The 26,968-nt window shown below is 54.6% G+C and overlaps 1 protein-coding gene across 1 annotated transcript in view; it reads left to right on the top strand.

Moving 5' to 3' along the window:
- The window catches only part of Ttc7a (tetratricopeptide repeat domain 7A), a 106,118-nt gene extending 80,492 nt beyond the window's left edge, over positions 1-25,626 (top strand). The window contains exons 17-20 of the mRNA XM_032908718.1: positions 1,294-1,388; positions 2,797-2,931; positions 10,797-10,999; positions 23,730-25,626. Of these exons, the coding sequence (XP_032764609.1) occupies positions 1,294-1,388; positions 2,797-2,931; positions 10,797-10,999; positions 23,730-23,951 (655 nt within the window). The 3' untranslated portion in view covers positions 23,952-25,626. The remainder of the gene's footprint in view (positions 1-1,293; positions 1,389-2,796; positions 2,932-10,796; positions 11,000-23,729) is intronic.
- The last annotated feature ends 1,342 nt before the right edge of the window (positions 25,627-26,968 follow it).

Raw genomic sequence — 26,968 nt, 5'->3', positions numbered from 1 at the left:
CACACACTCACGCACACACACGCACACGCACACACGCGCACACATACACACACGCACTCACGCACACGCACACGCACTCACGCACACACACACACACGCGCATTCACGCACACACGCGCGCACACACTCACACACACATGCTCACACACACATACTCCATTCTGTCTGGAGAGGCTGCTTGGGCTCTCTCTCACCCCAGCACTCAGCAGAGCTCAGCCCGGCTGCTCCTTGCCTCACAAGCCTGGATCCAGTTCCTCCTGGCTGCCCCAGGAGATAGGAAAGGCTTTTTTTTTTTTTGAAACCTCGAGCCGAAAACCACACCCAGTGCTTGTAAAAATCTTATTTTGGGCCATCATAAGCTAAGACTGAAATCTACAGTCTGAGGATCTGGCCTGCCCACCCACCCTAGCCAGCCTGCACAACCCCACCCAACACCTCTGGGTTCTGTTCAAACCACACTGATGTCCTCGTCGCCCCCAGTCCCTCCTTCATGAAGCCACCCAGAAGCCACTCAGAGGTCCCCATAATAGTCTTGATGACTTGCGTAGCTTGGCCCGTCTCCCCTCCAGTGCAGGGATCTTCAAAGTAACATTGGACTCCTAACCTTAGCTATGCAGCGTCCCAGGATGGGCTGTCTCCGTGTTGTTAGAGAAGATCTCTCTTGAGAATAAATATGTTGGGTGCCTGGACGGAAGTGAGCCTGAAGCAGGCTCCTGTGCAGGTGCCAGTCAGTAGTTGCCTTGTTGCTGGTCGTCATCCTGACAAACCAAGCCAGGGCCAATGTGAGTTAGGACAGCAAAGATACCCTGGGCTGAGGGAGCATCTATGGAGCCAGCATCTTGGTATACCTCCGAAGAGAAGACACCTTCTGGCCCTCCTGAGTTTTCCCAGCCCGTGCCAAGTGCAGCTGGCTTCCTTGGCAGTGGGAAAGGGCCAGCCAAGAGAGTAACAGCTACTGCCTTTCTGAGTAAGGGTCTCCTTCCTGCCCCTCCCCACCCATCTCCTACTCTGAGCAAAAAGAAAGCTCTCAGCAGGGTTCCTTTGAGGCCTTCTGGCAGTCAGGATTCCTTTGCAGAGGGCAGCAGCTGGACCTTCACCCTGGCTGTCCGTAGAAGCCATCCCACAGTGCCTTCAAGGAGGGCATCGGCACTGAGGAGGGTTTCTGTGTCAGCCTGAGCGGTACAGGACCATGCTGGTCTGCCCTTCTGCTTGTCCCCGTCCTTCCCTGCTGTTCTAGCTTGGCTCCCCGCTGGCTTTGCTGCTTCATGGAGCCCTGCCCGCTTTGCCTTCCAGGGGCCTGGAAAAGGATGGCAGCTTTGAAGGCCTCGCAGTGAAGAAACAAAACGGGATTCACCTGACTCTTCCGGACGCCCATGATGCAGACTCTGGTAAGATCAGGGTTGGTCTTGACTCTGGGTGGAGCTAGCAGTTGGCCCACAGATGGGTGGTGGTCACCCGTTGTGGGCAGCAGAAAGAAGGTCCCTACCTCTTAGGCATAATGAAGAGGGGAGAATGGGGCAGGAAGTTGGTGTGGGCAGAGGTCTGCTGCCCCTTAGACCAAAGCCAGAGGCTGGAGTCTACCTAGTGTCCGGCGCGGGCAACAGGCAGAAGGGAATGGGCTGACATCATTTCAGTTTGAAGCCAGGTTTCCTGAAAAACCTCATCTGGAAGCCCAAGGCTGGTGAAAATCAAATGAATTCAAGACTTACAGGCGTGCATACACCTTTAAGGCCAGGGCCTGCTTCAGCCACAACGCAGTCCTCAGAGACACAAAGAAGTTAGTCAGAGTGGAAATGGAAGTGGAGTTGGACTTGGTAAAACCGCTCTTTTATCCCCGCACTTCCGGGACGTGAGTCAAGCTGCGCTTTGCTGTTCAAGGGACTCCAGAGACGCATGGCGAGGGTACTCAGAGAAGGAACCCCAGGAAGGGCACGGGTTCCCTTGCAATTGGGAAGAGTTGTTAGGGCTTCATGTGTTCTTGTCTCATAAGCGGAAGTCGTCTGTGGTTTGTCCTGAGGCCTCCTGAGTTTATTGGCGCCTTCATTGCCTATGAGAAAGAGAAGGTGTTCGTGTTTCACCTGCATGGGAATTTTAAATGTCAGCAGCTTCCGTATCCGGAGCAGGGTCCGTACAGCCCACAGCCACAGCAGGAGAGGTTCTCCGAAGGCATGGGTTAGCCCCGAGCTATCGCCCAATTATCTTTTGCTTCGCAGCTTCAAATAAGTGGGGTCTTAACACACGTGAAAGTGTGTGCTATGAAAGTCAAAATCACAAAAGAAGAAAAAAATTGTCCCTCAATTTCCCACCCAAGGAGAGGTGCGTGTTCTGTGCGAGCCGTTCTGCATTCGCCAGCACACGGGGAAGCACATGAGTACGTGGCTGCAGTGTGTTCAGAGCCTTGTGTGACTACACTTCCTCTTTAACTGGCCCCTATTGTTGAGCATTTAGGTAACTTTCTATTTTCCATAGTAAAGGTGGAGTCAAATGAGCTCCCTTGCTGACGCTGTGATCATTTTCTCGGGGAATAGATTCTCAGTGGGATTTTTCTAAATTACCCCTTAAAAAGCTCAATTGCCCAGCTGTAGAGAGGGGCGGGCGGAACGCCCTCGACGGTGGGTCTGGGAGCGGGTTTTGTGCTTTGTTGGTTTTTGCTTTTGTTGTTTTGTTTTGTTTTTGGCCACTGCCCTGCTCGGCCGTGGATGCCCTGTCTGGATGCTGGCTGGGCATGGACTGCTCCTGGGACAGCAGCATGGGACAGCCTGCCTTCCGCTCACCCCGTGCCCTCTTGTTCTGCAGGTTCTAGGCGGGCATCATCGATTGCAGCCTCAAGGCTGGAGGAGGCCATGTCAGAGCTAACCATAACGACCTCGGTCCTAAAGCAGGGCCCCATGCAGCTGTGGACCACACTGGAACAGATCTGGCTTCAGGCTGGTGAGTGTCCCCTGATCCAGCCGGGGAGTGGATGCTCGCCTGTGTGGCTGAAGCTACCAGGTGCCCAGATCCTTCCCTGTCCTCAAGGATGAAGGAGGTAGGGATGTCTGGTGAGGCTTACACAGGCTTACACCCTTGCGTTCTATAGTTCTACTGTTTCCCAACTCTCTCTCTTTCCTCTCTCCCCTCTTTAAGCGCGCCCTAGCCTCAGAGGTTTGTGTTCAGAACTTAGACACTTGTCCTGGTGTCCCAGGATCTTCAGAGTGGAGAGGCTTCAGAAAAACAAAACCACCCACCTCCCTGTCTCTGAGGTTTCTGCTTGAATTACCTTCCTGGCTTTAGGTTTCCTTCTCTGCCCAGCGGGGAGAATCCTTGGTCAGGAGAGGCTGTGTGGATAAAATAGTCCCGAGGGCTAATGACATGGGGACAGGTGTCCAGGTGCCGTACCTTTTGATCAACAGCCAGCACTGTTCCCACAAGCAAATGACTGCCGGAGGGATAGGTTTCCCAGAAGCCCTGGCTTAGGTCACCCAGATTAGAGTCCCATGCTGCCTGACAAACTGGCTGGCCCCAGTCTGAAATGACTCAGGTGGAAGCAATTCGTAGGCACACAGCGGGTACTCCGCAGGCAGTCCATGACTTGGGGGTCAGAGGCTGTGAGACACCCACAGACTGTGCTTGGCACAGTCATGTCAACAAATGACTCGCTGAAAAGTGCTTGACAACTGACAGTGGTGTGGTGGATTCTAGGGAAAAGAAAATAAAAAAATAACAGTAGAATAAAATGTCTTTGGCAGAAGAGGGGAAGATGAGAGACCCGAACCTCTGCAGGCCGCTCTGCCGTGGTCCAAATCTGCCACATCTGGGCCCTGTTGTCTCTGGGTTAGTCTCACTTTCACCCCGTCCTCACAGGGGCGGGCTATAATGGGGTATAGAGTTCCCTGGATAGGTGGTCTTAGCAAGCCAGAGTTGGAATGCTCACTAGTGAGACCCAAGGTTACTCCTGGCACGCTTCCACATGTGGACACATCAGTGTGCAGCCTGCGCCCGCTGTTTTTGCTCTCTTCTCCAAATGTGGAGAAAAAACACTGGACCGAGATTCACAGAAAGCCCGGTCAGGCCAGTGTTGTACTAAAGCAAGTACTGCCCCACTTAACGCGTCAGGCCTTCGTTACTGTGTGAGGGGCTGGGGGAGAGGGCACTGCATGGTAAGAAAAGGGGTACCAGAGGTCGTACAGGCGTAGGAAGCAGAGGTGCTTCTGCTCCCTCAGGGAGCTCTGGAGCCACACCAGCTTCCTGAGAGACATGACAGCCTGGGGCAGAAAACCACACCCATGCTGGGGCTGGCACCAGCTTCAAGAACTGTGCCCATGAGCCCCCTAGGCCTCTTGTTTTACTGATGTCTTGAGTTTGTGCTTGGACGTGCGGTTACAGATCCAAAATGGCAGTGTCTTATACAGGGCAGAAGCTTGTTTCAGCAGTGCAGAAACAGCACCTCGGGAGACGCTCTGCCCTCTCTAGGGTGTTGCCTGTCTGTGTGGCTCACAGTGGCCTCTTGCAACATTCACATTCTGAGGCAGGAGGTAAACATGGAGGGGAAGCACCCTCCCTCTTACTGTAAGGACTAGAGTTTGCACACATCCCCTTACCTCGTGGTTCATGGCCAGGGCTTCATTATTTGACTGCCCCTAACTACAATGGGCCCCGGCATCATCCTGCACGTCCCTATGCCTTACCCATGTCCCCTAGGTCTCCCCTTGCCGGTCAGTTGGGACCGGTTTGTATCCTCTCTCCCATGGCTGCCATCTTCACCAGCATCTACTGAGTACTTACTTGTGAGGGGAAAATCTGCCAGGACCTGGCCACCGAGGTCTTCTCCCAACTGCCCCACCTGACCCAGGCTGAGCATGTAGTGATTGGCATCCCCCAGTGGCTCCCCAGTGACAATACTAATGATCCTGAAAGATGCTGTGAGTGCACAGGACACAGGAGGACCCTTCCTTGTTCCCAGGGGAGCTAACCACCCGAGTTCGGTTAGTGATAAATTGCAGCCCAATCTGGCCAAATAGCTTCCACTGTGAGACAACTCTGGCTGGGAAAGCCACGTCCTTCTGTCCAGACTTACTCTTTCTCTCCCTCAAGCCTCCAGCCCCAGGGAGAGTTTGCACTGAGGTTAGTGGTATAGACCTTGCTGCCTGGGTAGTGAGTCCATGAGAAGGAATCCTGCCACCAGACCCATGGGTGTTCCAGAATCTGCAGTGTGAAGAGGGACATTCCAGAACAACACATACACACACACACACACAGAGACACACACAAACACACACAGAGACACACACAAATACACACAGACACACACCCACACACACACACACACACACACACACACACACACACACACACACACACACACACACACACACACACACACACACACACACACACACACACACACACACACACACACACACACACACACACACACACACACACACACACACACACACACACACACACACACACACACACCCACACACACACATACACACACAGGAGGAGGTACCCACACACACACACACACACAAACGAACACACACACACACACAGACACACACAGAGACACACACAAACACACACAGACACACACACAGACACACACACACAGACACACACACACACACACACACACACACAGAGATACACACAGACACACACACAGATACACAAACACAGAAACACACAGAGACACACACACACACAGAGAGACACACACACACACACACACACACACACACACACACACACACACACACACACACACACACACACAGACACACACCTACACACACACACACACACACACACACACACACACACACACACAGACACACACACACACACACACAGACACACACCTACACACATACACACACACAGACACACAGACACATACACACACAGATACACACACACACACATACATACACATACACACAGAGACACACGCACACACACACAGGGACACACATAAACACACACAGACACACACGCACACCTTTGCACTACTTTATCTCATCTCTGAGTACCAGCGCGAGGGGTGTGGACACAAACTTTCCCTGCCTGACTCCTAAGCAGCTCTAGGCTCTCTCTGTTTGAGGCTGACCTGGTCTCCTGCCCCCACTCAGTCATGCCACCTGGGTCTGTGTCTGAATTGGCTCTTAGAAGGCACCCTGCCTTTTGGGTCAGGGCCAGGCAGAGAGCACAGGGTAGAAAGGGCTACAGAAGCCGCCTGCTCCTGTGACCTCTGCTTCCTTCCTCTTCGTTCTGTGTACGTCTTCCTTGGCTCTTGCACCTCCCGGCTTCAGTGCCTTGGAAGACCTCTTCACTTGCTCCCCCTCTAGAGTCAGGATTAGTGGGGTCCTGGGCCCTGACCACCCGCCCCGCCCCTGCCTTGCTGTCTGGGACTCAGTGCTGGAAGGGCATGCTCTTCTCTGTGACCTCTGACCTTTTTCTACCCTTCTTGCACATTTCTTTCTACCTTTAATCTGAGCAGCCTACCTCCTCAGGGTCTTCTTTGTGGGAGCCATGCTGACCTCCTTTGAGATGGAAAACTGTCCTCACTGTAGTGGTCGAGGCCAGCCAGGGGAGAGTCCTTTTAGACCAGTGGTTCTCAACCTCGGTGATCCTGTGACCCTTTGATGGAGATCCTCATGTTGTGGCGACCCCTAACCATAGAGTTATTTCATTACTACTTCATAACTGTAGTTTTGCTACTGTTGTGATTTGTAGGACATCTGATACAGGACCCCATGGAAGGGATTGTTCAACTTTCAAAGGGGTTGGTACCCATCCGTTGAGAACCCTTGTTTCCTCTCCTGTCTCCAGGCCTTGTACGGCTTCTTGTTTTTCTGAACTCTTTTTTTTTTTTTCTTTATTAACTTGAGTATTTCTTTTTTACATTTCGAGTGTTATTCCCTTTCCCGGTTTCCGGGCAAACATCCCCCTAATCCCTCCCCTTCTTTATGGGTGTTCCCCTCCCCATCCTCCCGCCATTGCCGCCCTCCCCGCAACAATCACGTTCACTGGGGGTTCAGTCTTGGCAGGACCCAGGGCTTCCCCTTCCACTGGTGCTCTTACTAGGATATTCATTGCTACCCATGAGGTCAGAGTCCAGGGTCAGTCCATGTATAGTCTTTGGGTAGTGGCTTAGTCCCTGGAAGCTCTGGTTGCTTGGCATTGTTGTTCATGTGGGGTCTCGAGCCCCTTCAAGCAGGATCTCTGACCCAGGAAGGCCCTGAGCTCCTGGAAGGCCAGGACCCTCACTGCTGCACACGAGTGTGGCAATGGGAGTTAAATGAGAGTTAACTCAGCCACCAAGACACCAGCCTGAGCCTAGAACCCTGGTTTTGGCAGGAATGGCAGGGCCCTGGAACCAGCTCTGAGGGACCCTTGCAAGGCTCCAGGGAGCAGATGTTTTCCATTTGTGCCCCGTGGAGAGAAAGCAGAGGGAGGGAGGGAGCAGAGAGAGAGCCTTGGAGCTGAGAGGAGGGAAACCAGAAACAGGATGAAGAGGAGGTTAAGAGGCAGGCAGGGAGGACGGATGATGAGACAAAAGCAGAGTGGGAAGAGCTGGGGGAGGAGGGAAGCAGGGAGGTGTGCGAGCTGCCCCAGATAAGCCCGTCTCATAGTGATAGCCAAGGGAGCACATGGGTGTGGGCAGTGGTGGCAGCAAAGCCTGCAGGAAGAGGATGCAGGCAGTGGTGGGCACCATGCCACCAGGCTCCTGCCGCAGCTGCGGCTGGCTGGCTGGCTGGCTGGCTAAGAACACCATGTTTGGTAAAACAGCAGGCAGTAGCTGGGGCACCTGCCCACAGGCACTGAGGTCCTGGAACATGGTGCACTGAAGCCCCCAGAACCCATGTGGCTGTTGTCACATCTGAGGCCTTGCCAAGGACACTGGACCTGTGTGTGAGGGGATGTTCGCAGCATGGCCAGAGCCCTCAGGAGACCTGCCTCTCTGACTCTGGACTGTGTCATCTGGCTTCCTGCCTAAATAGTAAAGAGACCCAGCAGAGAGCAGGGTAGCCCACTTCTCACGGAGTGAGTGTCCCTTTTTGAGTAGCTTCTCAACTGGGCTCAGGGCCTCAGAGAGCGCCAGGGCCCCTAGCACTCCCTCTAATTGAAATCTGTTGTGGTGAACACACTGAGGAGTCCCCAAGGCAGGGACCAGGGACAGTCTCCTGGGGACTTGGAGGACAGGGCAACAAGTCGTAAACAGCTTAATGAGCCATGACAGGGCCAAACGGACCCAGTCTGGCTGGGCTACTGAGTGAGGAAGATCTAGGCACCGTGAGTCTGACCCTGGATCCTCAGAGCCCCTGTCCACAGAGAACCACCACCACAGGTGGCATGTGTGTGGTGTGGGCGTCTCCCTGCACCAAGCCTCACACTGACTGCACTGTCTAGCGTACCCCAGGGGTCCAGCCCGGCCTCTCTTCTCTCTGCCTGCTTAAATGTGGTCTCCACCAGGAAAACCTTCCTGACCACCATAGCACTGACCCGGCCCACACTGTACCTGTGACACCCAGAAATGGTGCCTGTGGTCTCCCTGCCCTCTCGGGTGTTTAGTGTTTTGGTGGCCGTCGCTTCCCTCCTTTACTTTCCTTACGGGTGATGGGGACATGTGGTCAGTGTTGAGTGGTTGCACAGTGTACACAGCTATGAATACAGCCTGTTCAAAGGCCCCAGAGGCTGCTCGGCAGGAGATAACAAGAGCTGATAGGGATTCAGCCAAATGCATGACCGATGGCCAGCCCCGCCCTGTGAGGCCCAGCTCAGATGCCCTCTCTGGTGTTACTCTGTCTCTAAGGATAGGACCCTTGAGTGTCTATGTAGCCATAGTGTGGGAGTTTGGTTCCCCTGGTTTTCCTTCTCAGATTATCCAGCTTCTTATCACTGTTGAATGAAAGTGCTCAAGACCTCTCTGGAATGTTCTGGATGAGGCGGGCTGCTTGGATCACACAGTGAGTGTTAGGTAGCATTCCTGCTAAGAAGCCCTGCTGCTCTGCACCTCAGCCAAGGCCTTCCTGACAGGGATGCCAGAGTCAGGTCTGTCCACCTCTTTCTGGGAGTTTCCATTGGAAATGTCTGTTACCTTCCCCACCCCAGACATGCTCTGAACTGGTGTAACCTCAGCGTTCAACCCGTGCTAGGAAAAGCTCTTGGCAGAGTCACAAGCCAGACTCTGCTGGCCTCCCGCGCGCCCCATCTGCTGTGTTACCATCCTTCTGTGACTTCCGCATGGGCACCAGCTCCGGGAGGGGGCAGCCGAGCTCTGGGGGCAGCTTGGAGAGAAAGGCAGAGCGGGCCAGTGAGCAGATTTCTAAAAGTGTCTGTGGTGGGCGAGCGCCTGTGCAGTGTGGGGTTGAAGTGCGCAGTTCTGTGGGCTGCCCGGAGATGAGAGAAACTGCGCCTTTTCCCACAGATCTGCATCTCGGGATAATCTGGTGCTGCCTCCTGGCCAAAAGGGGTGTGCGTGTGTGTATGCGTGTGTGTATGCATGTGTGTGTGTGTGTGCATGTGTGTGTCTGTGTGTGGTGTGTGTCGTGAGTGTGTGTGTGTGTGTGTGCGTGTGTGTGCTTTATGTGTGTGTGTGTGTGTGTGAGCGTGTGTGTGTGTGTGTGTGTGTGTGTGTGTGTGTGAGTGTGCGTGTGTGTGTATGCGTGCATGTGTGTGTGTTCATGTGTGTGTCTGTGTGGTGTGTGTGTGTGAGTGTGTGTGTGTGTGCGCGTGCGTGTGTGTGTGCATGTGTGTGTCTGTGTGGTGTGTGTGTGTGCATGTGTGAGTGTGTGTGTCTGTGTGTGGTGTGTGTGTGTGTGTGTGTGTATGTATGCATGTGTGTGTGTGTGCATGTGTGTGTCTGTGTGTGTGTGTGTGTGTATGTGTGTGTGTGGGCGTGTGTATGTGTGTGTGTGTGTGTGTGTGGTGTGTGGTGTGTGTGTGTGTGCATGTGTGTGGTGTGTGTATGTGTGCGTGTGCGTGTGTGTGTGTGTGTGTGTGTGTGTGTGTGTGTGTGTGTAGCTGTGGGGGAGGGGAGGCCAGTTTTATGGTTGTCCTTTCTCCCCTCCTCAGCTTAACTAAACAGAGGGAAGATCCTAATTACACGTGCCTCCCTCTAAGGCTGCTTGTCAGAATGAGACAAAATAGCTTGTGAAGTTGGGTTTGCCCAAGGCGGCCTCCCTAAATACAGGTTTTACCTATGTCACTGTTACCTCTTGATCTTCACTTTGTGGGCCTCAGCAGAGGCCCCAGAACTCTGCCTCCATCCCTGCCAGTGCTTGGGTCCTCTTGGGCTTCAGACACACTCCCACTTCATCCGGAGCCTGCCAGGGCCTAGTAAACCTCTCAGTTATTGTGCTTCGGGACTGAGAGACCTCTGGGGAAGTCACCTGGTCTGTTTCCCTGCTGCCGTCCGCCCAGAGAAGCAGACAGACATCGAAACATGTCAAAGACATGCTAGCATTCAACGCTGGGCCACTCCATTCCCCACCGCCACCCGCCGGGTCTGAAGTGGGGCAGCCTGGCACACACTGTGGCCCTGTCAGTTTCTCACTCCTTCTGCCGTCCTGGGGTTCTAATGTGGGGTGGTGAAAGTACATTCTCCAGAGTTTCTGTGGCATTCACTAAAGCAGTTCGTGTGACTGAAACGGGACTGACAGTGCCCGCTGTCACCCTTGAGCATCACAGCAAGGCCCTGGGCTGTGACTCTGTGGCTTCTTCTGTCAGCCTTGTTGGTTCAAGAACGAGGGCTGGGCCCGCTGCCCATGGCGTCCCCCTGCTCACACTTCACCCCTCTCTTTCCACAGCTGAGCTGTTCATGGAGCAGAGACAACTCAAGGAAGCAGGTTTCTGCATCCAGGAGGCTGCTGGCCTCTTCCCCACCTCTCACTCGGTGCTCTACATGCGAGGCCGGCTGGCTGAGGTGAAGGGCAGCTTTGAAGAGGCCAAGCAGCTGTACAAGGAAGCACTCACCGTGAACCCGGATGGTGTTTGCATCATGCACAGCCTGGTAAGCCGCCCTCCCCTCCCGCAACCTCCCCTCGAGTCCCCCTCCCCCTCCCTGCCAGCTGTGGCTGATGCTGCTTCTCTCGGAGGTGGTTTCCTGGCAGCTCTGCTGTGAGAGACATCGGTGTGTGTCTTGTATGTAGGTGTGAGTCGTTTCCCTCCCATCAGAGTCTGAATTGATTGGGGTAAAATCTGGAAGGGATGGTTGGCACTTTTTGTGACTTTCATGTTGCTGTGAAGTTCTGTGTATGATCTACTCCCAAGATTCCATGGCCACTTGTTAAAGCCTTACCCTAGGAGCTAATCCAAACTCCAGGCAGTTCCAAAAACGCCTTGTATGAGGCTCCTCGGCCTCTCCCCAGCCGCTGGGCCCCCCTGCCTCTCCAGGGGAGTTCTGTTTCTCACAGTGGACCCTGTCAGCTCTGACGTGAGTGTATATTGAGAATGGCCCGTGGGTTGTTAAAGGGTTCCCCAGACCCCAGTTGTGGGACATGGGTGCAGGACTTGGGTACCAAGGACACAGTGACACGCCCGCACCCGTGGTGGGGAGGTTTGGTAGCAGCGCTCATCCTGACCTAGCTACCTTCTCCCTTGGGTGGTCATGGGTAGGTGAGCCTATTTTTGGACCTTGAGTGTGCTTATCCGTCAGTGAAGATTGTGTTGTCAGGGAAGCACCAGTGTGTGTCTTCTTTCACCCCTGTTTTCCTTGCTGCTCCAGAGAGCAGAGATCAGGACAGATAGAGCGGTCTCTGAGGGACCGTCGAGGTCCCCATTGCCAGTCATCTCATTCACCTGTGACAGGAGGCCACAGGAGCTGGGTTTGAGGAGGTTAGGCACACTCAGGAATCACCTGACAGGAACCTGACCCCAGGAGAAGCTGGACCAAAGCGTCTTCGTGGTCCTTGTAATCTGCTGGTTCCTGAAAACAGAACCAAGCAAAGATTGCCTGCTCGGTTCCCATTCCTGCTGCCAGGTTTCTTCCTAGGCTCTGTGAATTTTGAGCCCCGGCTAAGAGAAAAAAAAATCGCAGGCCATGAGGTCACACGGCCCTGTCCCTCCCCATGGCTCCCCCCTGTCCTGTGGCCAGCCCAGCTAGAGTTTGGTTTTATACAAGGCACACCTCCTCCTTCCTCCTGCATTTCAGCCATTGGCTTTGCTGGTTGATGCCTCACTAGCAGTCATATCGAGAAGACTGGATGGTTGAGGAGGGCTGGGCTGCCATGATGCGTGGGTCTGAGCCGCAGCCCCAACCTCCAAAGCCAACAGAATCCCAAGTACAGTCTTGAAGTAACAGCTACATTTTTCATTCGTGCTTATTATTGTTTGTAGCTATTTTCTTGAAATCGAAGCAGTTTCCAACCATGGGTTTCCATGGTGACCGAATATCTGTCCAGAGTAGCTCCCTGCAGATGTGACTGAAACGGTCCCTTTTCTCCTCCTGGGGTGCCTTGCTGATTTAATGAAATTGGAGCAAGTTGGAGCCAGGGCTGCCCACTCTCAGTTACCAGCAACCAGAGGGGCAGCCGGCTCCTGAGTGGGCAGCCTGTCCCCTTTCCACAGGCTCCGTTCCTGCCAGCATCCCACACATATGCATACCGAATAGCAAATTGCAAGCCTGGCGAAGATTTCCTAAGCATACTTTCCTAAGGACGTGTGACTGCTTTAGCATGTTGATCTCAAGTGTTCCCCCATCTAAATGTCTTCCTTGTGCTGGCCTGGGACTCAGGACATCTGGGCTCTCATCCTGGCCCTGGCTCTGGCTGATTTGAGTGACATAGAACAAGAGTTAACGTCCATTGTTCCCAATGTCCCCTTTTATAAGTAGACTATAGTGTTTTTATATCAAATGAGATGATGCCTGTGAAAGTCTACAGTGAAATAGGAATGGAGACCGGCTAGCCCGGCTAGCACACAGACCACTGTTCTCCAGGCCCCTTCACTGACAGGCATTGTAATCAATCATAGCACGCACACACCAGGGATAAGTGCAGATTGGGATCTTTCTTACTGTGATGTAACACAGTAGAAAACACTTACAGTAGGTTAAGTCAACTTGGCATTTATACCCAGAATTCACTGTGAGACCATCCATGGAGAATGACAGGGACATCATTTTGTGTCTTCTGGGATAGGTCCATCCTTAGAGAAATATCCAGAGAGAAGAGGATATGTGGATGCTAGGCCCCACCATGAAGTCATTACTGAGGCAGGTTCCTAGGGAGACATGGACTACAGGACACCACTGAACCTTGACAGCACCTGTAGTAGGCACATAGAAGAGCTACCCTTCCCCGTGGGATCTCAGCCACATACAAGCCCAGGATGGGAAATTCTTCTGATGTCATGGGGAAGTCCCTTCCCTGGGGTCTGGAAAGGGGAGGATGGGGGACTGTGTAGGGGCAGGTTTGAGCCTGCTGTCATAGGGTGGGGCTGGCAAACAGCAGAAGAGGAAAGCTCACTGGGAGCCGAAGGCCACAAAGCTTTCTCAGACAGGCACAGCTCTCCGCTGCCCTGCTCCGACATCCACCCTCCCTGGATGTGATGGGAAAGCCCTTCCTGATCCTAGCCCCACCTTCCAAGTGAGCTAGAATTCTACACCAGGCCAAGCAAAAGAGTATTGCCTCCGTCATGATTCCATGCCAGAAAACCAGTAACAACAACAACACACACACACACACACACACCCACACACACACCACCACCACCACACACACACACACACACACACACACACCAACAACAGCAACAACAACAACACACACACATATCACCACCACCAACAGAACCACACACACACACACACACACACATCACCACCACCACCAACAGAACCACACACGTGCACACACACACACACATCACCTTCCACACACATGCCGTAATACATGTGTACTGCCTTCTCCACACACACACACACACACACACACACACACACACACATCACCAACAACAGCAACAGCACAACAACAACAACAACACACACACACATATCACCACCACCAACAGAACCACACACACACACATCACCACCACCACCAACAGAACCACACACGCACACACACACACACACATCACCACCACCACCAACAGAACCACACACGCACACACACACACACATCACCACCACCACCCACAGAACCACACACATGCACACACACACACACACACATCACCACCAACAACAGCAACAACAACAACAACAACACACACACACATATCACCACCACCAACAGAACCACACACACACACACACACACATCACCACCACCACCAACAGAACCACACACGTGCACACACACACACACATCACCACCACCACCAACAGAACCACACACATGCACACAACAAACTTCTACAGTGCCCACAGCCAAGTCCAGAGCAAGATGACCCGTGATCCCTCAGTCCCGGAGGCCATCCCCTATGCCACGCTCAGTAGTTTATGTGTGGAAATCACACCACAGGAACAGGTGTCTGCCAGGCAGGCTCACCCCCTCCACCACCTAAGACCCTCTCAGCTGCAGTCCTTGGGACTCAGTGTGTGGTCAGAAGGATCTAAGCAGGAAGCCTGACATTGCCTGCCCACAGTACATGAGTAGACAAGCAGGGTCTTTAACAACATCACAGAGAAGTTGCTCTTCAGGGAGGGCAGGAAGGGACCCCAGGCTTTTGCCCTACATCTCTGTCCCAGAACTTCTGAGGAGCACTGGAAACCCCCCAACAAAAAAGGACTATAGGGGCCAAGACAGCAGGCAAAGGACAGCGTGTCAGTGAGGGCTCCCCCAGGAGGGTGTTCCTATGCTGACACCTGAACAGGGTAGGCATTGGTTGTTCGTGAGGCTAAGAAGCTTGACTCAGTTTCCCAGCATAAGGAAGAGGTCATTTTCCCTCCATCGTTCTGAGTTGCTGCCAGTTACCCCCACCACAGTAAAGGCAAATGGTCGTGAGAGAGTGAGTGCTCATGGGAAATGAGTGGATCTCCCAGGCAGGCAGTCTGGGACTCCCCCTAGACGGTCCTCAACAGAAAACAAACATCCAGAGAGGTGAGAAACAGCAGAAGAGGACCTCGAGTCTCCAGGGACACAGATTTGAGGACAAATGGGAAGTTATTGGTGGACAGAGGCTCTCTAGTGGACGCTGTGTGCATTCTGTGGTCCTGGGGCCCATAAGGACCTGAACTTGCTTCCTGTAACCAGCCTTTGTCCCTTGATAGAGCTGAAGGGGGAATTTAACTGCTCTTAGGCAAATAGGCAGAAGACAGAGTTTTCTTGTGCCTGCTGCTTTTCAGTTGTCATTAGCTTAGGATAACCTTTTTTGTTCAGTTGTCGTTAGCTTAGGATAGCCTTTTTTGTTCAGTTGTCGTTAGCTCAGGATAGCCTTTTTTGTTCAGTTGTCGTTAGCTCAGGATAGCCTTTTTTTTGCCAGGGAGGCATATTTAGGGGTAGCACGTTCTGCAGCCCTTGAGCTCCACTAGTGAAGAATCAGGCTGTAGCCACAGATGGCTCACTCCCCCCTCCCCCCCGGCTTGCCTAGGATGCAGATGCTTCTCTGACTGCTCCTGAGGCCCTCAGCGCTAACTGGGTGTTCGTGGACAGGCAAGATATCTGTGGGCAGTGCCTGCCCTGCCTCTCCAGGGATGTACTGTGGAGGTACAGACTTCTGCTCTCTCACTGGGGATTAGCTGCAGGTTCTCCCAGAACCTCTTCTCCTAGGGCACCACAGCCACAGTGGGCAGCTTTGGCCCGCAGTCTAGTTCCTAGGCGTGCAGTCTCTGAGGTCGTCTCTTCTCCCGTGTGCCCTGGAAATGTGGAGGCAGCACTGTTGCCACCGCTTTCTCCCGGAATAGCCTGGCTTCAGCTACTCTCCTCGTGGATCTGGTCATTACAGCAGTGTACAGCAACCATACAGGAACCACAACTGGCTGTGTCCCCATGGAAACCTTCTCATGCCTTCCACCCTAGCCACACTGGAATCTGGGGTCGAGGTAGGGCCCCTTGGGTGCTCCCAGAGTCCCGTAGGACTTGTTTCTGCGGCCAGAGAGGTGGAGTTTGTTATAAAGGCCTGTATGACACCCCCACCCAGCCAGCCATCCCAGTCCTGGGGAAGTGTACCAGATTCTAGAGGTGACAGACAGAGGGGGCCAGCCTGACTACCCACAAGTTATGAGAGAGCTTGGGCTTTGTGTCACTGGATGGGCTAGGGTTTTGTTTTAGTTTTTTCCCCTTATGTCAAGGGTCCAGTTATAATTTGGACCCTTGTGACTTCAAAGTGTGTTTTCGGGTTCAGATGAACTGAAAGCTGTGAGAAAGAGACAGTGTGGAGTACTTTTGTCACTGTAGTGACAAAATGTCCTGCAGCAGCAAGTAGCCTAAGGTCAAGCCCCTCGTCAGCCAGGTAGACTTCTGTCGGGCCACACTGCATGGTAAGGAGGTGGGGGCTTTGGCACAAACAGGGAGCATTTGTGGTCAGTAGGGAGTTGAGGAGGCAGTGAGGCCAGAGCTCCCTTTGGGCCTCCTCTAGCACTGGTTAACTACCCAGTGTAGGAGCCGGCTCGGGAGCACCGAAGTTGTGTGCCTTCCAAGCCCACCTGACCTGCACTTGAGGTCCCCTTTGCCTTGTTCACTGTTTAACCTTGGCCAAGTGTCCTTTGTCTCTCAGAGGTTCAGAACGCCTGCTGTAGAACTGAGGTAGCTGTGCCACATGCATAGGGTTGCTGCTGGAGTGCAGTTGAGTAATTGTGTGGCGCGATGGGCCAGCGGCCGAGCCTTGTTCTCCTTGAAGCAGAGCCTCCTGCTCCATGCTCAACTGTTCCTGGTTTGCAGAGGGATGTAGGGACCCTGCACTAAGCCCATGGGCCCTTTGCCTTTCCCCAGAGAAGAGTGGCCAAGGCACTGGTATTCAGGACATGGGACCCTCTGCGTACCCTGTTGACCTTAGCTAAGGGAGGCGTGGCTGCTTCCAAGAGAGTGGAGGGAGAGGCATTTGCAGCCTTGTCTCGCTGATCTCGGGTAGCTGAAGAGGCGCTGTGGTGACTGCTTTGGTGAGGTGCTCTGCTGGCTCTGCCGGCCCCGCTCTCTGGGCTGTGACCCTGCCAGGCTGGTCACCATCTGTCCGAGGACATTACAGAGGAAGAATGAGTGTCCTGAGAGGCAAAAAGCAAAGCTCAGTGCCCTGCGGTTTCTGAAGGTTCTCTAATGTTCTACACAGCAATGGCACACAGAGCAGCCAGGCCTCAGGGTCCCTGACTCAGCCCAGACCCATCTGCCTCTGCTGCCTGTGTCCTGGATCTCAGGAGCCAAAGCAGTTTGATGTGGTTTGATGCTCATTACCTGGGCTGCAGTGGATGGCTTTGAGAACCACAGGCACCTGGGGAGGCAGGAAGACCAGAAGTCTTACCTTTGCCGAGAATGGGAAGGATGGGGGGGGAGATGGGGAGGATGGGGGGAGGGGGGGGATGGGGGGAGATGGGGAGGATGGGGGGGAGAGATGGGAGGGGGGGAGAGATGGGGGGATGGGGGGGAGATGTGGGAGGATGGGGGAGAGATGGGGAGGATGTGGGGGAGAGATGTGGAGGATGTGGAGGGAGAGATGGGGAGGATGAGGGGAGAGAGATGGGGAGGATGTGGGGGGAGAGATGGGGAGGATGAGGGGAGAGAGATGGGGAGGATGGGGGGAAGAGATGGGGAGGATGTGGGGGAGAGATGGAGAGGATGTGGAGGGGAGATGGGGAGGATGTGGGGGGAGATAGGGAGGATGAGGGAAGAGAGATGGGGAGGATGTGGGGGAAGAGATGGGGGAGGATGGGGGAGATGGGGAGGATGTGGGGAGAGAGATGGGGAGGATGTGGGGGATAAGAGATGGGGAGGATGGGGGAGAGAGATGGGGAGGATGTGGGGGGGAGAGATGGGGAGGATGAGGGGAGAGAGATGGGGAGGATGTGGGGGAGAGATGGGAGGATGTGGGGGGAAGAGATGGGGAGGATGTGGGGGGAGAGATGGGGAGGATGGGGGGATGGGGGGGGAGAGATGGGGAGGATGGGGGGGGAGATGGGGAGGATGGGGGGGGAGATGGGGAGGATGTGGGGGGAGAGAAGGGGAGGATGGGGGGAAGAGAAGGGGGATGGGGGGAGAGATGGGGGGATGTGGGGGGAGAGATGGGGAGGATGAGGGGGAGATGGGGAGGATGAGGGGAGAGAGATGGGGAGGATGTGGGGGGAGAGATAGGGAGGATGTGGGGGAGATGGAGAGGATGTGGGGGAGGAGATGGGGAGGATGAGGGGAGAGAGATGGGGAGGATGTGGGGAAGAGATGGGAAGGATGTGGGGGAAGAGATGGGGAGGATGGGGGGATAAGAGATGGGGGGATGGGGGGAGATGGGGAGGATGTGGGAGAGAGATGGGGAGGATGGGGGATAAGAGATGGGGAGGATGGGGGAGAGATGGGGAGGATGAGGGAGAGATGGGGAGGATGGGGGAGAGAGATGGGGAAGATTGGGGAGAGATGGGGAGGATTGGGGAGAGATGGGGAGGATGGGGGATAAGAGATGGGGAGGATGGGGGAGAGAGATACTCTGAAGGGAGCACTTGGGGTAGCCATGGTCTGAAGCTTCTATCTGCCAGTCAGGCTCATTCGGGGGAACCGTCCTGACCATTTGACCCCCAGATGAGATGATTTGGTTGAGTTTCTTTCCACATCTCCCTGGGGGAATGCTCCTTGTGTCACACAGATGGGGGGGGGGTGTCGTCTAGGTGGTAGTGCCAGGCCAGAGTGCAGACTCTCCCTCCCACCCCGCCCAGATCGCCTGGCTGGGCACAGGTTCACATCATGATGACAGTTGGGCACAGATGCTTTGATGGCCCCACAATCCAGGAATGGGAAAGACTGTCTGGAGGTTGCCCCAGGCTATGGCCCTTAGCCCCCTGTCCCACAAGCCTCCGTTCCTTAAGTGGCCGTTCCTTAAATGATCTCTCCACTAAAGCTGAGCCTCATGTTCTACCCAAGGACTTAGGAGGGCCCAGCCCCCAGAGGGTGAGTCAAGGCTAGCCTCCTCCAGAGGTCGGGCTTCTACCTCCTGGTCCTCTGTAAGCCAGAGAGTCACCAGATGTGACCTGCTATGGGCGCTCCAGTGCTTTTGGCCTCTTAGCCCTAGAGGCCCCTGGGAAGACAGATAACCCCAGCCGATCAACCCTTGTGCTGCTTCCCAGAGCCCCAGGAAGAGAAAGGAATGGGTATAGGTTGGTAACACAAGAGTGACAACCACTGGTACCCTAGAAGACCCCTCCTAGGCTGGTCTAGTGACTCTGGGTGCCTTCTCAGCAAGGGCCTCTTCCAGAGACCTGGGGCTAGCCTATCAACTGGACGGTAGGTGGATCTGGAAGGACTTACGTCCTTTGCCTCCAGCGGGAAAGGAGAACGGGCTGGCCGCTGTAGCTAGCGCTGTGTTCTAGAACCGGTATGCCCCCAGTCTGGGTGGACAGGTTGAGGGTGACACACCTGAACAAATCTGGAGCTAGCACTGGCCTAGAAGCATGCAGTCTCCCCAAGTGTGCCTGAAGAGGACCCTCCTCATCCCCATCCCCATCCCCCACCCCCAGTGCAATGGCTCCTCCACGCAGTCCCAGTGACTTCAGATAGCCTCCAGGGGCCTGTGGCTCCCGAAGCCTCCCAGTGGATTCCCAGCCTCCCAGCCACAAAGGCCACTACAGAATCCCAGGAAGGTGCCTGGGGCTCAGGAAGAAAATTCCCTACATAACTTCTATAAATACTTAGGGCAAGGGTGGGAGGAGCACTCAGCTTGGCCCACAGCTGGTGTGACTCTAAGTACCACTTCCCAGGGTGGGCTCCCTAAAACCACACACACCCATGTGGCCTTCCCGCTGTGCCTCTGCAGTCAGTGAACGCCTGGTGAGATGGTGAGATGGTGCTAAGTATAAGAACGGGCAGCAAGGCCCTTCCTTCCTCTCTATACCTAGCTACAGGCAGTTCTACCCTGTAGCTCAACAAACAACTCCTAACAGGAAATGCCCTGTACCCTTAGTCTCCAGACCTCAGCAACCACAGGCCCCTCAGACCACCTGCTTTGGGGCCCTTGTAGGCCTCTTGAGCTCCCTGAGGTAGCAGTCAGCCCAGGAAGCCCTTAAGGCAGAGCCAGGGGTCCCTCCCACTTGGCTTCTGTTGAGAGCTGCTGCCCTGCTTAGAGAAAGACTGGCAAGGAAATCTCTCTCTCTCTCTCTGTCTCTCTGTCTCTCTGTCTCTCTCTCTCTCTCTCTCTCTCTCTCTCTCTCCCTCACAAACACACACACACAGACACACACACACACACACTCACACACAGAGACACACACACAGAGAGAGACACACACACACACACACACACACACACATAGAGACACAGACACACACACACAGACTCACACACACACACACACAGACTCACACAGAGACACACACACATAGAGACACAGACACACACACACAGACTCACACACACACACAGACACAGAGACACACACACACACACAGACACACACACACACACACACACACACACACACACAGAGACACAGACACACACACACACACACACAGACACACACACACATAGAGACACAGACACACACACACAGACACACACACACACACACATAGAGACACAGACACACACACAGACACACACACACACACACACACACACACGTATGGAGCACAGGTCAGGTAAGGTACACAAGAGCCCCACAGTGACCAAATAGGATGTGGAGGTGGGATGTCTTGAGGTTTGCTGAACTCAGGAAGGGCTTCCTGGGAGAGCAGAGCCCTGAGAGAGCAGTCGGGCCGAAGCCCCTCTGAGAGCTGAGGAAAGGAGGACTTCAGGAGACTGAACATTGTACTGTCCTCTCCAGAAGCCCTGGTGATGGCTGTTTCCAGCCCAAGTGAGCCTTGCAACTAGTCTTCCATGGTCACAGATAACTTTTACATGGCTACCAAATCCCTGTGAATGGGCAGCCCAGTCCTGGCACCACAGTGAAGGGTCAGAAGCTATGGGCCTCTTCACAGGACTAGATCCCTCCCAGCAGATGAGGGACAGGCGGGGGTGGGGGGATGGGGGGCACTCCGTAGGGATGTGTGGCTGGAACTGAGACACCAGTTCTGTGTTCTCGCCATCTCCCTGGAGACCTGTTCTTATAGTAGAGTCAGGAGGGTGCTGATGGACCCTGGGGACAGCGCCAGGCTGGGGACAGCAGGGGACACCTTGCATCTTCCTGTACTTGGGTCCCACCCAGTTGTCAGGCAGCAAACAGCACTGGGTTGCTACCAAACACAAGTGCTGCTGGTGTCAGGGGCAGGTGGCCACAGATCCGGTTACGGGCCCTGGGCCTCCAGGCCTTAGCCTGACCCCAGCCTGGCCTGGTGTCTTCTTTCAGGTTCTAAGGTCAGCATGTTGGGGCAGGGGGACATGAAGCCAGCCCCACTGCACAGCCCTTCCTAACAGAGGACCCTGCCATCTCCCTCCCTCTGAGGAAGTGGCCAGTGGTGGCTTCTCCCTGCCCCACCCCTGTCTGTGCTCCTCCTAGAGAGGTTGCAAGCTGCCTTCTGTGTGTCAGGCTGTGCCTTCTCCAGATCCATCCTTCCAGAATTCGCAGCAGCCCTGTGAGGAAGGACTCTCCTACCACCACCACCCCTCAGTTTACCAATGAGGATCTCACAGCTCAGGGACCAGTGGCCATTTGCTAGGGTCCCAGCTAGGCCTTCTGGCCGCTTAGCCCTGGCCTTTTGTCCTCTACTGAGACACCCATTCAGCCAGCAGACACATCCCCGACTGCGCCCCAAACGCCCACACCTTCTCTGTCATCCTGGGATTGAATGTAAGGCCTCCCACTCGCTAGGCAAGTGACAACATACCACTGAGCTACCCCTGCTCTCTCTCTATTTTGATGTGGTTGCACTAAGTTCCCCCAGGCTAGCCTAGACAGGCCTTCAACTTGCCATCCCCCTGCCTCGGCCTCCCCAGAGGCTGGGTTGGTGGGTTTGCATCACTAGACCCAGCTGGAGAACAGAGGATTTGGACTCTCCTTGCCAATAAAGCTTCCTGTGGGAGGAAGAACCAGAAAGAAAGCTCGGAGAAAGAAGCGAGCAGACCCACCCCCTCCGCCAGGCCTGCTGGCCAGGTCTAGCCTCAGTTGCTCCCTGTGAGTGGCATTCCTAGGCTTCAGAGCTCCCTTTTTTGGTATTTCATCTTGGTTCTGGCAGCCATCAGCTAGAAACTTCCTTGCCTCCAGCCTGCGGGCCCCATTCCATTGTGAGCTACTTAAGGTCCTGTCCTGGCCATGTGGGCAGAACTGTGTGGCCTGGGCACTGCTGGCCAGACACACACTGCCTGCCCCTGGTTCTGGTAACCCTGAGTCAGCACTGCTGTGTGCATCTGGTCAGAGCCCCATGTGACACTGCTACTCCCTGCCCCCCACCTGCTGTTCCCCAGCCTCAGCCCAGGCTGGGTGTCCATGCTTAGGGTCATAGGAGGGCGCCAGTCTGGGAGTCAGTCCTGCCCCCCTGCTTCTGGCCCCAGGACCTCCAGCCAGCACCTCTGGAGACGGAGCCTTTCCCAGTCTTCCGCTACACCATCCTCCTTGCCTAATTGGTCATGTTCCAAGCTCTCTTAGGGCTTCTGAAGTCAGCCGTGTACATCTTTCCTGGTGCGTCTCCATAGCAACCAAGGGCCTAACTCTAGGGAGCTTGGGGAGGAGGAAAATAACCCAGCTAAAAATGTACATGGCCGTCAGTGGGCGGGCTGCAGAGAGGGGGCTTCAAGCACAAAGGCAGCTCCCTGCCCCCCCACCCTGGTCCCCTGCCTACCCAGGAAGTCGGAAGGAGTTGGAGATTTACCTCCACTCTTCTGAACAAGAGAAGTGCTCACTTCTCAGCACCTTGGGGTGCCTTCGAAGTGACAGGTCAGTGGGAGGTACAGAGCAGCCTTTCTGGAACCTGAAGCCTTCCCCATGCCCAGACCCTGTCCCTTGTCCCCAGTGTGGAGGAAGGGGAAGCTCAAGGCTGCCGGTTTCACTTCCCATCCCCGCTGTGAGAATTCCTGGCACTTCCTCTAGTTCTCTTGCAACTCTTTGCAACTGTCCTTTGAGCTGCTAAACCACCAAGCCATACTCCTGTCTCCTGTCCTGAGGCATCCAGGGTCTTTGATCCCTGAACCCCTTCTAGCTCGTTCTCTCAGCAACTACTCTACACCCTGACCCTCTCCTTCCTGTGCCTGTCACCTGCCAGGGCAGGCTGCCAAGGCAGGCAGAGACTCTTCCCCTCTTTGTCAGCGAGATGAGGGGCAGCCCCACGCTGCGGGCTGCATGCTCCCAGCTGGTGCTGTCTTGGACAGCTTTGCATCCACTGAGTCATTTCTGCCACGGGTCTTAGAAGGCCATGCCCTGATAAAACATTTTTTTTTTCCCATTTGTAGAAGAGTGAATGAAAGGCTCAGAATTCCCCCCAGGGGACCACTCAGAATCAGGTCTAGACCTGAAGGCCCATCTTTGAAAGATAAGAGGAACCTAGCGGCGACAGGGTTAAGGTGGGGCTTGGGCAGGGACAGATAGGTTTTGCATGCGTAAAGGCCAAGGTCATTTGTCTGTGGGCCTCTCTGGCTGGTGTCCAGAAGCAAAACATTGCTTCTCTGCCCTGGTTACTGAGCTCCCCCTGCCTGGGTGGCCCAGTTAACCTGGTCCTGTGCTTCGTCTCCAGGGGCTGATGTTGAGTCGGCTGGGCCACAAGAGCCTGGCCCAGAAGGTGCTGCGGGATGCCGTGGAAAGGCAGAGCACCCACCACGAAGCGTGGCAGGGCCTGGGGGAGGTGCTGCAGGACCAAGGCCACAATGAAGCTGCTGCTGACTGCTTCCTCACCGCGTTGGAGCTGGAGGCCAGCAGCCCTGTGCTCCCCTTCTCCATCATCGCCAGAGAGCTGTGAGCATCTGCAGCAGCTGCAGGCTGTCCGCAGGCAGGGGGGCAGGGAAGGGCACCATCCGGATGTGGGGGCCTCAGGGAATAGATGACTAGTGAACACTTCCACGGGCTCCCATGCCACTTCTCCCCCACACTCCACACCCTGCAGGCCCACATGGGCCTGAGCTCCTGTCTGAAACTGGGTGGACAAGATTTGCATCCAAAGCACATGCCTTGCTCCCCAGAGGCTGACTTTGCTGAGCTCCTTTCGGATAAAAGATGTGTCTTAGAGCCCAGACCGTCCTCAGCCTCCTGAGCCCCTGGACGTCCTGCTTTGGAGTGGACCAGTCCTGAGTTTGTGTACCACAGAGATGAACTTGCTTGCCAGCCGTCCTCCGGCTGGCCAGACTTTTCCTGGATGCCTTTCTTGGTGCCTTGGGAGACAAACTGGCTTGAATCTAAGTGACCTCACAGAGCTGTGAGCAGGCATGCTGGAGAACCCCGGATGCATTCCCCCAACCAGTCTCAGGGCAGTGCAAACTTGCAGCCTTGCCGAGGACAGCCACAGCTTAAGGTCTCAGACAGGGAGGACAGTGGTCTCCTGGGCCCTGTCAGACTGAATTAGCACTGTTGATTGTCTGGTGTTTGCTTTGTGGGGAAGTTTCCGGGGGGCTACACGTGTGTTCTATGTACCACCACCAAGTGCCTTTGGGAATTGTGTCAGGCCAGGTCTCTAAACACGTTCATGGTCATCTCCCTAGAGACACGCCCCAGCCAGTAAACTCCGAAGGCCCCATGCCAGGGGCCTCTGGGATAGGCCTTGGAATATTAAACAGGGCTCTGACCTAGCCATTTCTAGTACCTTGAGTGCACAGTCCTTCAAGGCTTTCCCTACAGCGCAGGCCCCGCCCACTTGGGTGAGTGACACCAGCCCAGTACACCTCATCATCCACTGCCCAGTCTTCACCTTAGACTTTGCTGAGTGACCCAAAGCACCCGCTTGGCCTTTCATGCTCCCTGCTCAGATTCCCATGGAGGCCATGCTTGGGTAGAAACAGAAGAGGGACCTGACTGCCTCACCTTCCTTTGCCCTGTGCTCTGTCACATCGCTGGGCAGATGTCCCTTCCTGACTCATCAGCCATGCACTCTAGTTTTGAAACTCCCTCAGGAAGCCATCCCCCACGCCTAGCAGAGAGTGCCTTTCTGTCACCCCTCTCTCTGGGTGGAAACTCCTTCTGGTCTACCTTGCTCTGTGTTAGAATGTGTCAGGAGGGTTGAGAGCTGCCCCGGTATACCATGGCCAACCACAGCTTCCTTGGAAGGAGAAAGCCCTTGGAGATGGGCTCCTTTGTACTGACTTACCCTGCTTGTCTCCTTGTGTCCCCAGAGAGCCAGTGCCTCCTAGCCACAGCCACAGGCCAAGGGGAGGATATTCAGTCCTTGGTTGAACGGTCTATGTGTCTATGTGTATATAAATATAGATATATATATGCGAGAGATCTATATTTTTATGGCATTCTCTTAGAGTTAAGAAAAAAAGCAGATACTGCTCATACACCTTGGTGGTCGGTCTTGGCGGTGGGAAAGACAGCAAATGCATCTGACTTAGCATTCCCTCTTTGGAGGCCATGGGAGACAGGCCCAGCACTTCACAATGTCCTTAGAAATTGAATAAAAGACCCGTGAAGGGGGAAGGGGACTGTCTGAATAGTGTGTTCATTTACTTGGTGCTCAGCATAGAGTAGTGATGCCAGTCCTGGAGCGGAGACCATGTCAGAGGAGAAACCCGGAAGGCTGAGGGGAGCAGAGTTAGGAAGAGAGAAGACACCCAGCTTCCAAGGTCGAGTCTTGTCGGGAAGCAGTGCGACTAGAAGTTTGGGCAATGCCTGGAGGTTCTCAGAGGAGGCAGAGGGGTTTGGGACTGGTCCAGGGGCTAGGCCTGGCCTATGGCTGTCTTTCAAATAAGTCTGCCCACTAGGAAACCTCGGGGACTGGGGGTGTTAGCAGTCAGACATCTCTACCGTCTGCCCCAGAGACCTAATGACAGCAGAACAAGTCATCACTAGCTGCCAAGATGGGACACATTCTTATGTGACCACGAGTCACACATGCAACATCCCCGTATAAAAGGCCAGGCCCTTCTCGATTTGCCCTCTCCTTCCCTCCCCCCCTCACCCAGAGGCTGCTCCCCCATAAACCTCCCACGTGAGAACTGTCACATGGCATGACTCTATGGCGTCCATGGCTTAGATCATGGCGAGATGATTGGTGCTAAGAAACCTATGGCAGTGTATCGGAAGTAATTATAAGTTAGTAATTATAATTGTATAATTATACAAATATAAGTTGTCTATTACAGACCTTGCACCAAATTTTTTTCAAAAAACCCTATTACATCATGCCCGCCCCCACCCCCTGCAAGGGACTGCCTCCTACACTCCCAGAGTGGCAGCCCCCACACTTTGAGAATAGCTATACTGTGACGCCCCCCAGAATTCAGAGCTGGTCTCGTCTAGAGCCCTGTGCTGTTCCCCTTCCCAGGGCAGCCAGCGCCCTGCTCTACCCTTGCCCGTGTGACTTGACAGTGAGAGACTAGGGAGGAAGGGCTTTGTGGGGAGCCCACCGGTTTGTTCGTTTGCTCGATTGCTTTTCCCCTTACATGGAAGTGGTGTTGCACATTGAACCCAGGGCCTTCAGATGGCAAGAAATGTGCCTTTACCACGGAGCTGCATCCCTAGCCTCTCCCCACTTGTTTTCAAAGCAGTTTCATGTGGCTCACACCGGCCTTGAAGTCGGGATGTAGCAAGGATCCCCTTGGACTCTCCATCCACTTGTCTCTCCTCCCACGTGCTGGGATTAGACATGTACTGCTCCGCCCAGCTCCGAGGGCCAGCTTCCTTAGCTGTCGCCTCTTTCCCAGGCAGCATACGCATTCTGTAACTGACAGTTGGTATCATATTACTCGTTACACATCCAAGCCCTCACCGTTCTCCCCGTTAAGACTGTCGTAGACACAATGGTGGGGTCTGCCAGACTAGGGA

Source organism: Rattus rattus, chromosome 7, assembly GCF_011064425.1.
Source record: "Rattus rattus isolate New Zealand chromosome 7, Rrattus_CSIRO_v1, whole genome shotgun sequence".
Lineage (NCBI taxonomy): Eukaryota > Metazoa > Chordata > Mammalia > Rodentia > Muridae > Rattus > Rattus rattus.
The sequence above is the reverse complement of the archived record's forward strand: the minus strand, read 5'-3'. Positions and strand labels throughout refer to the sequence as shown.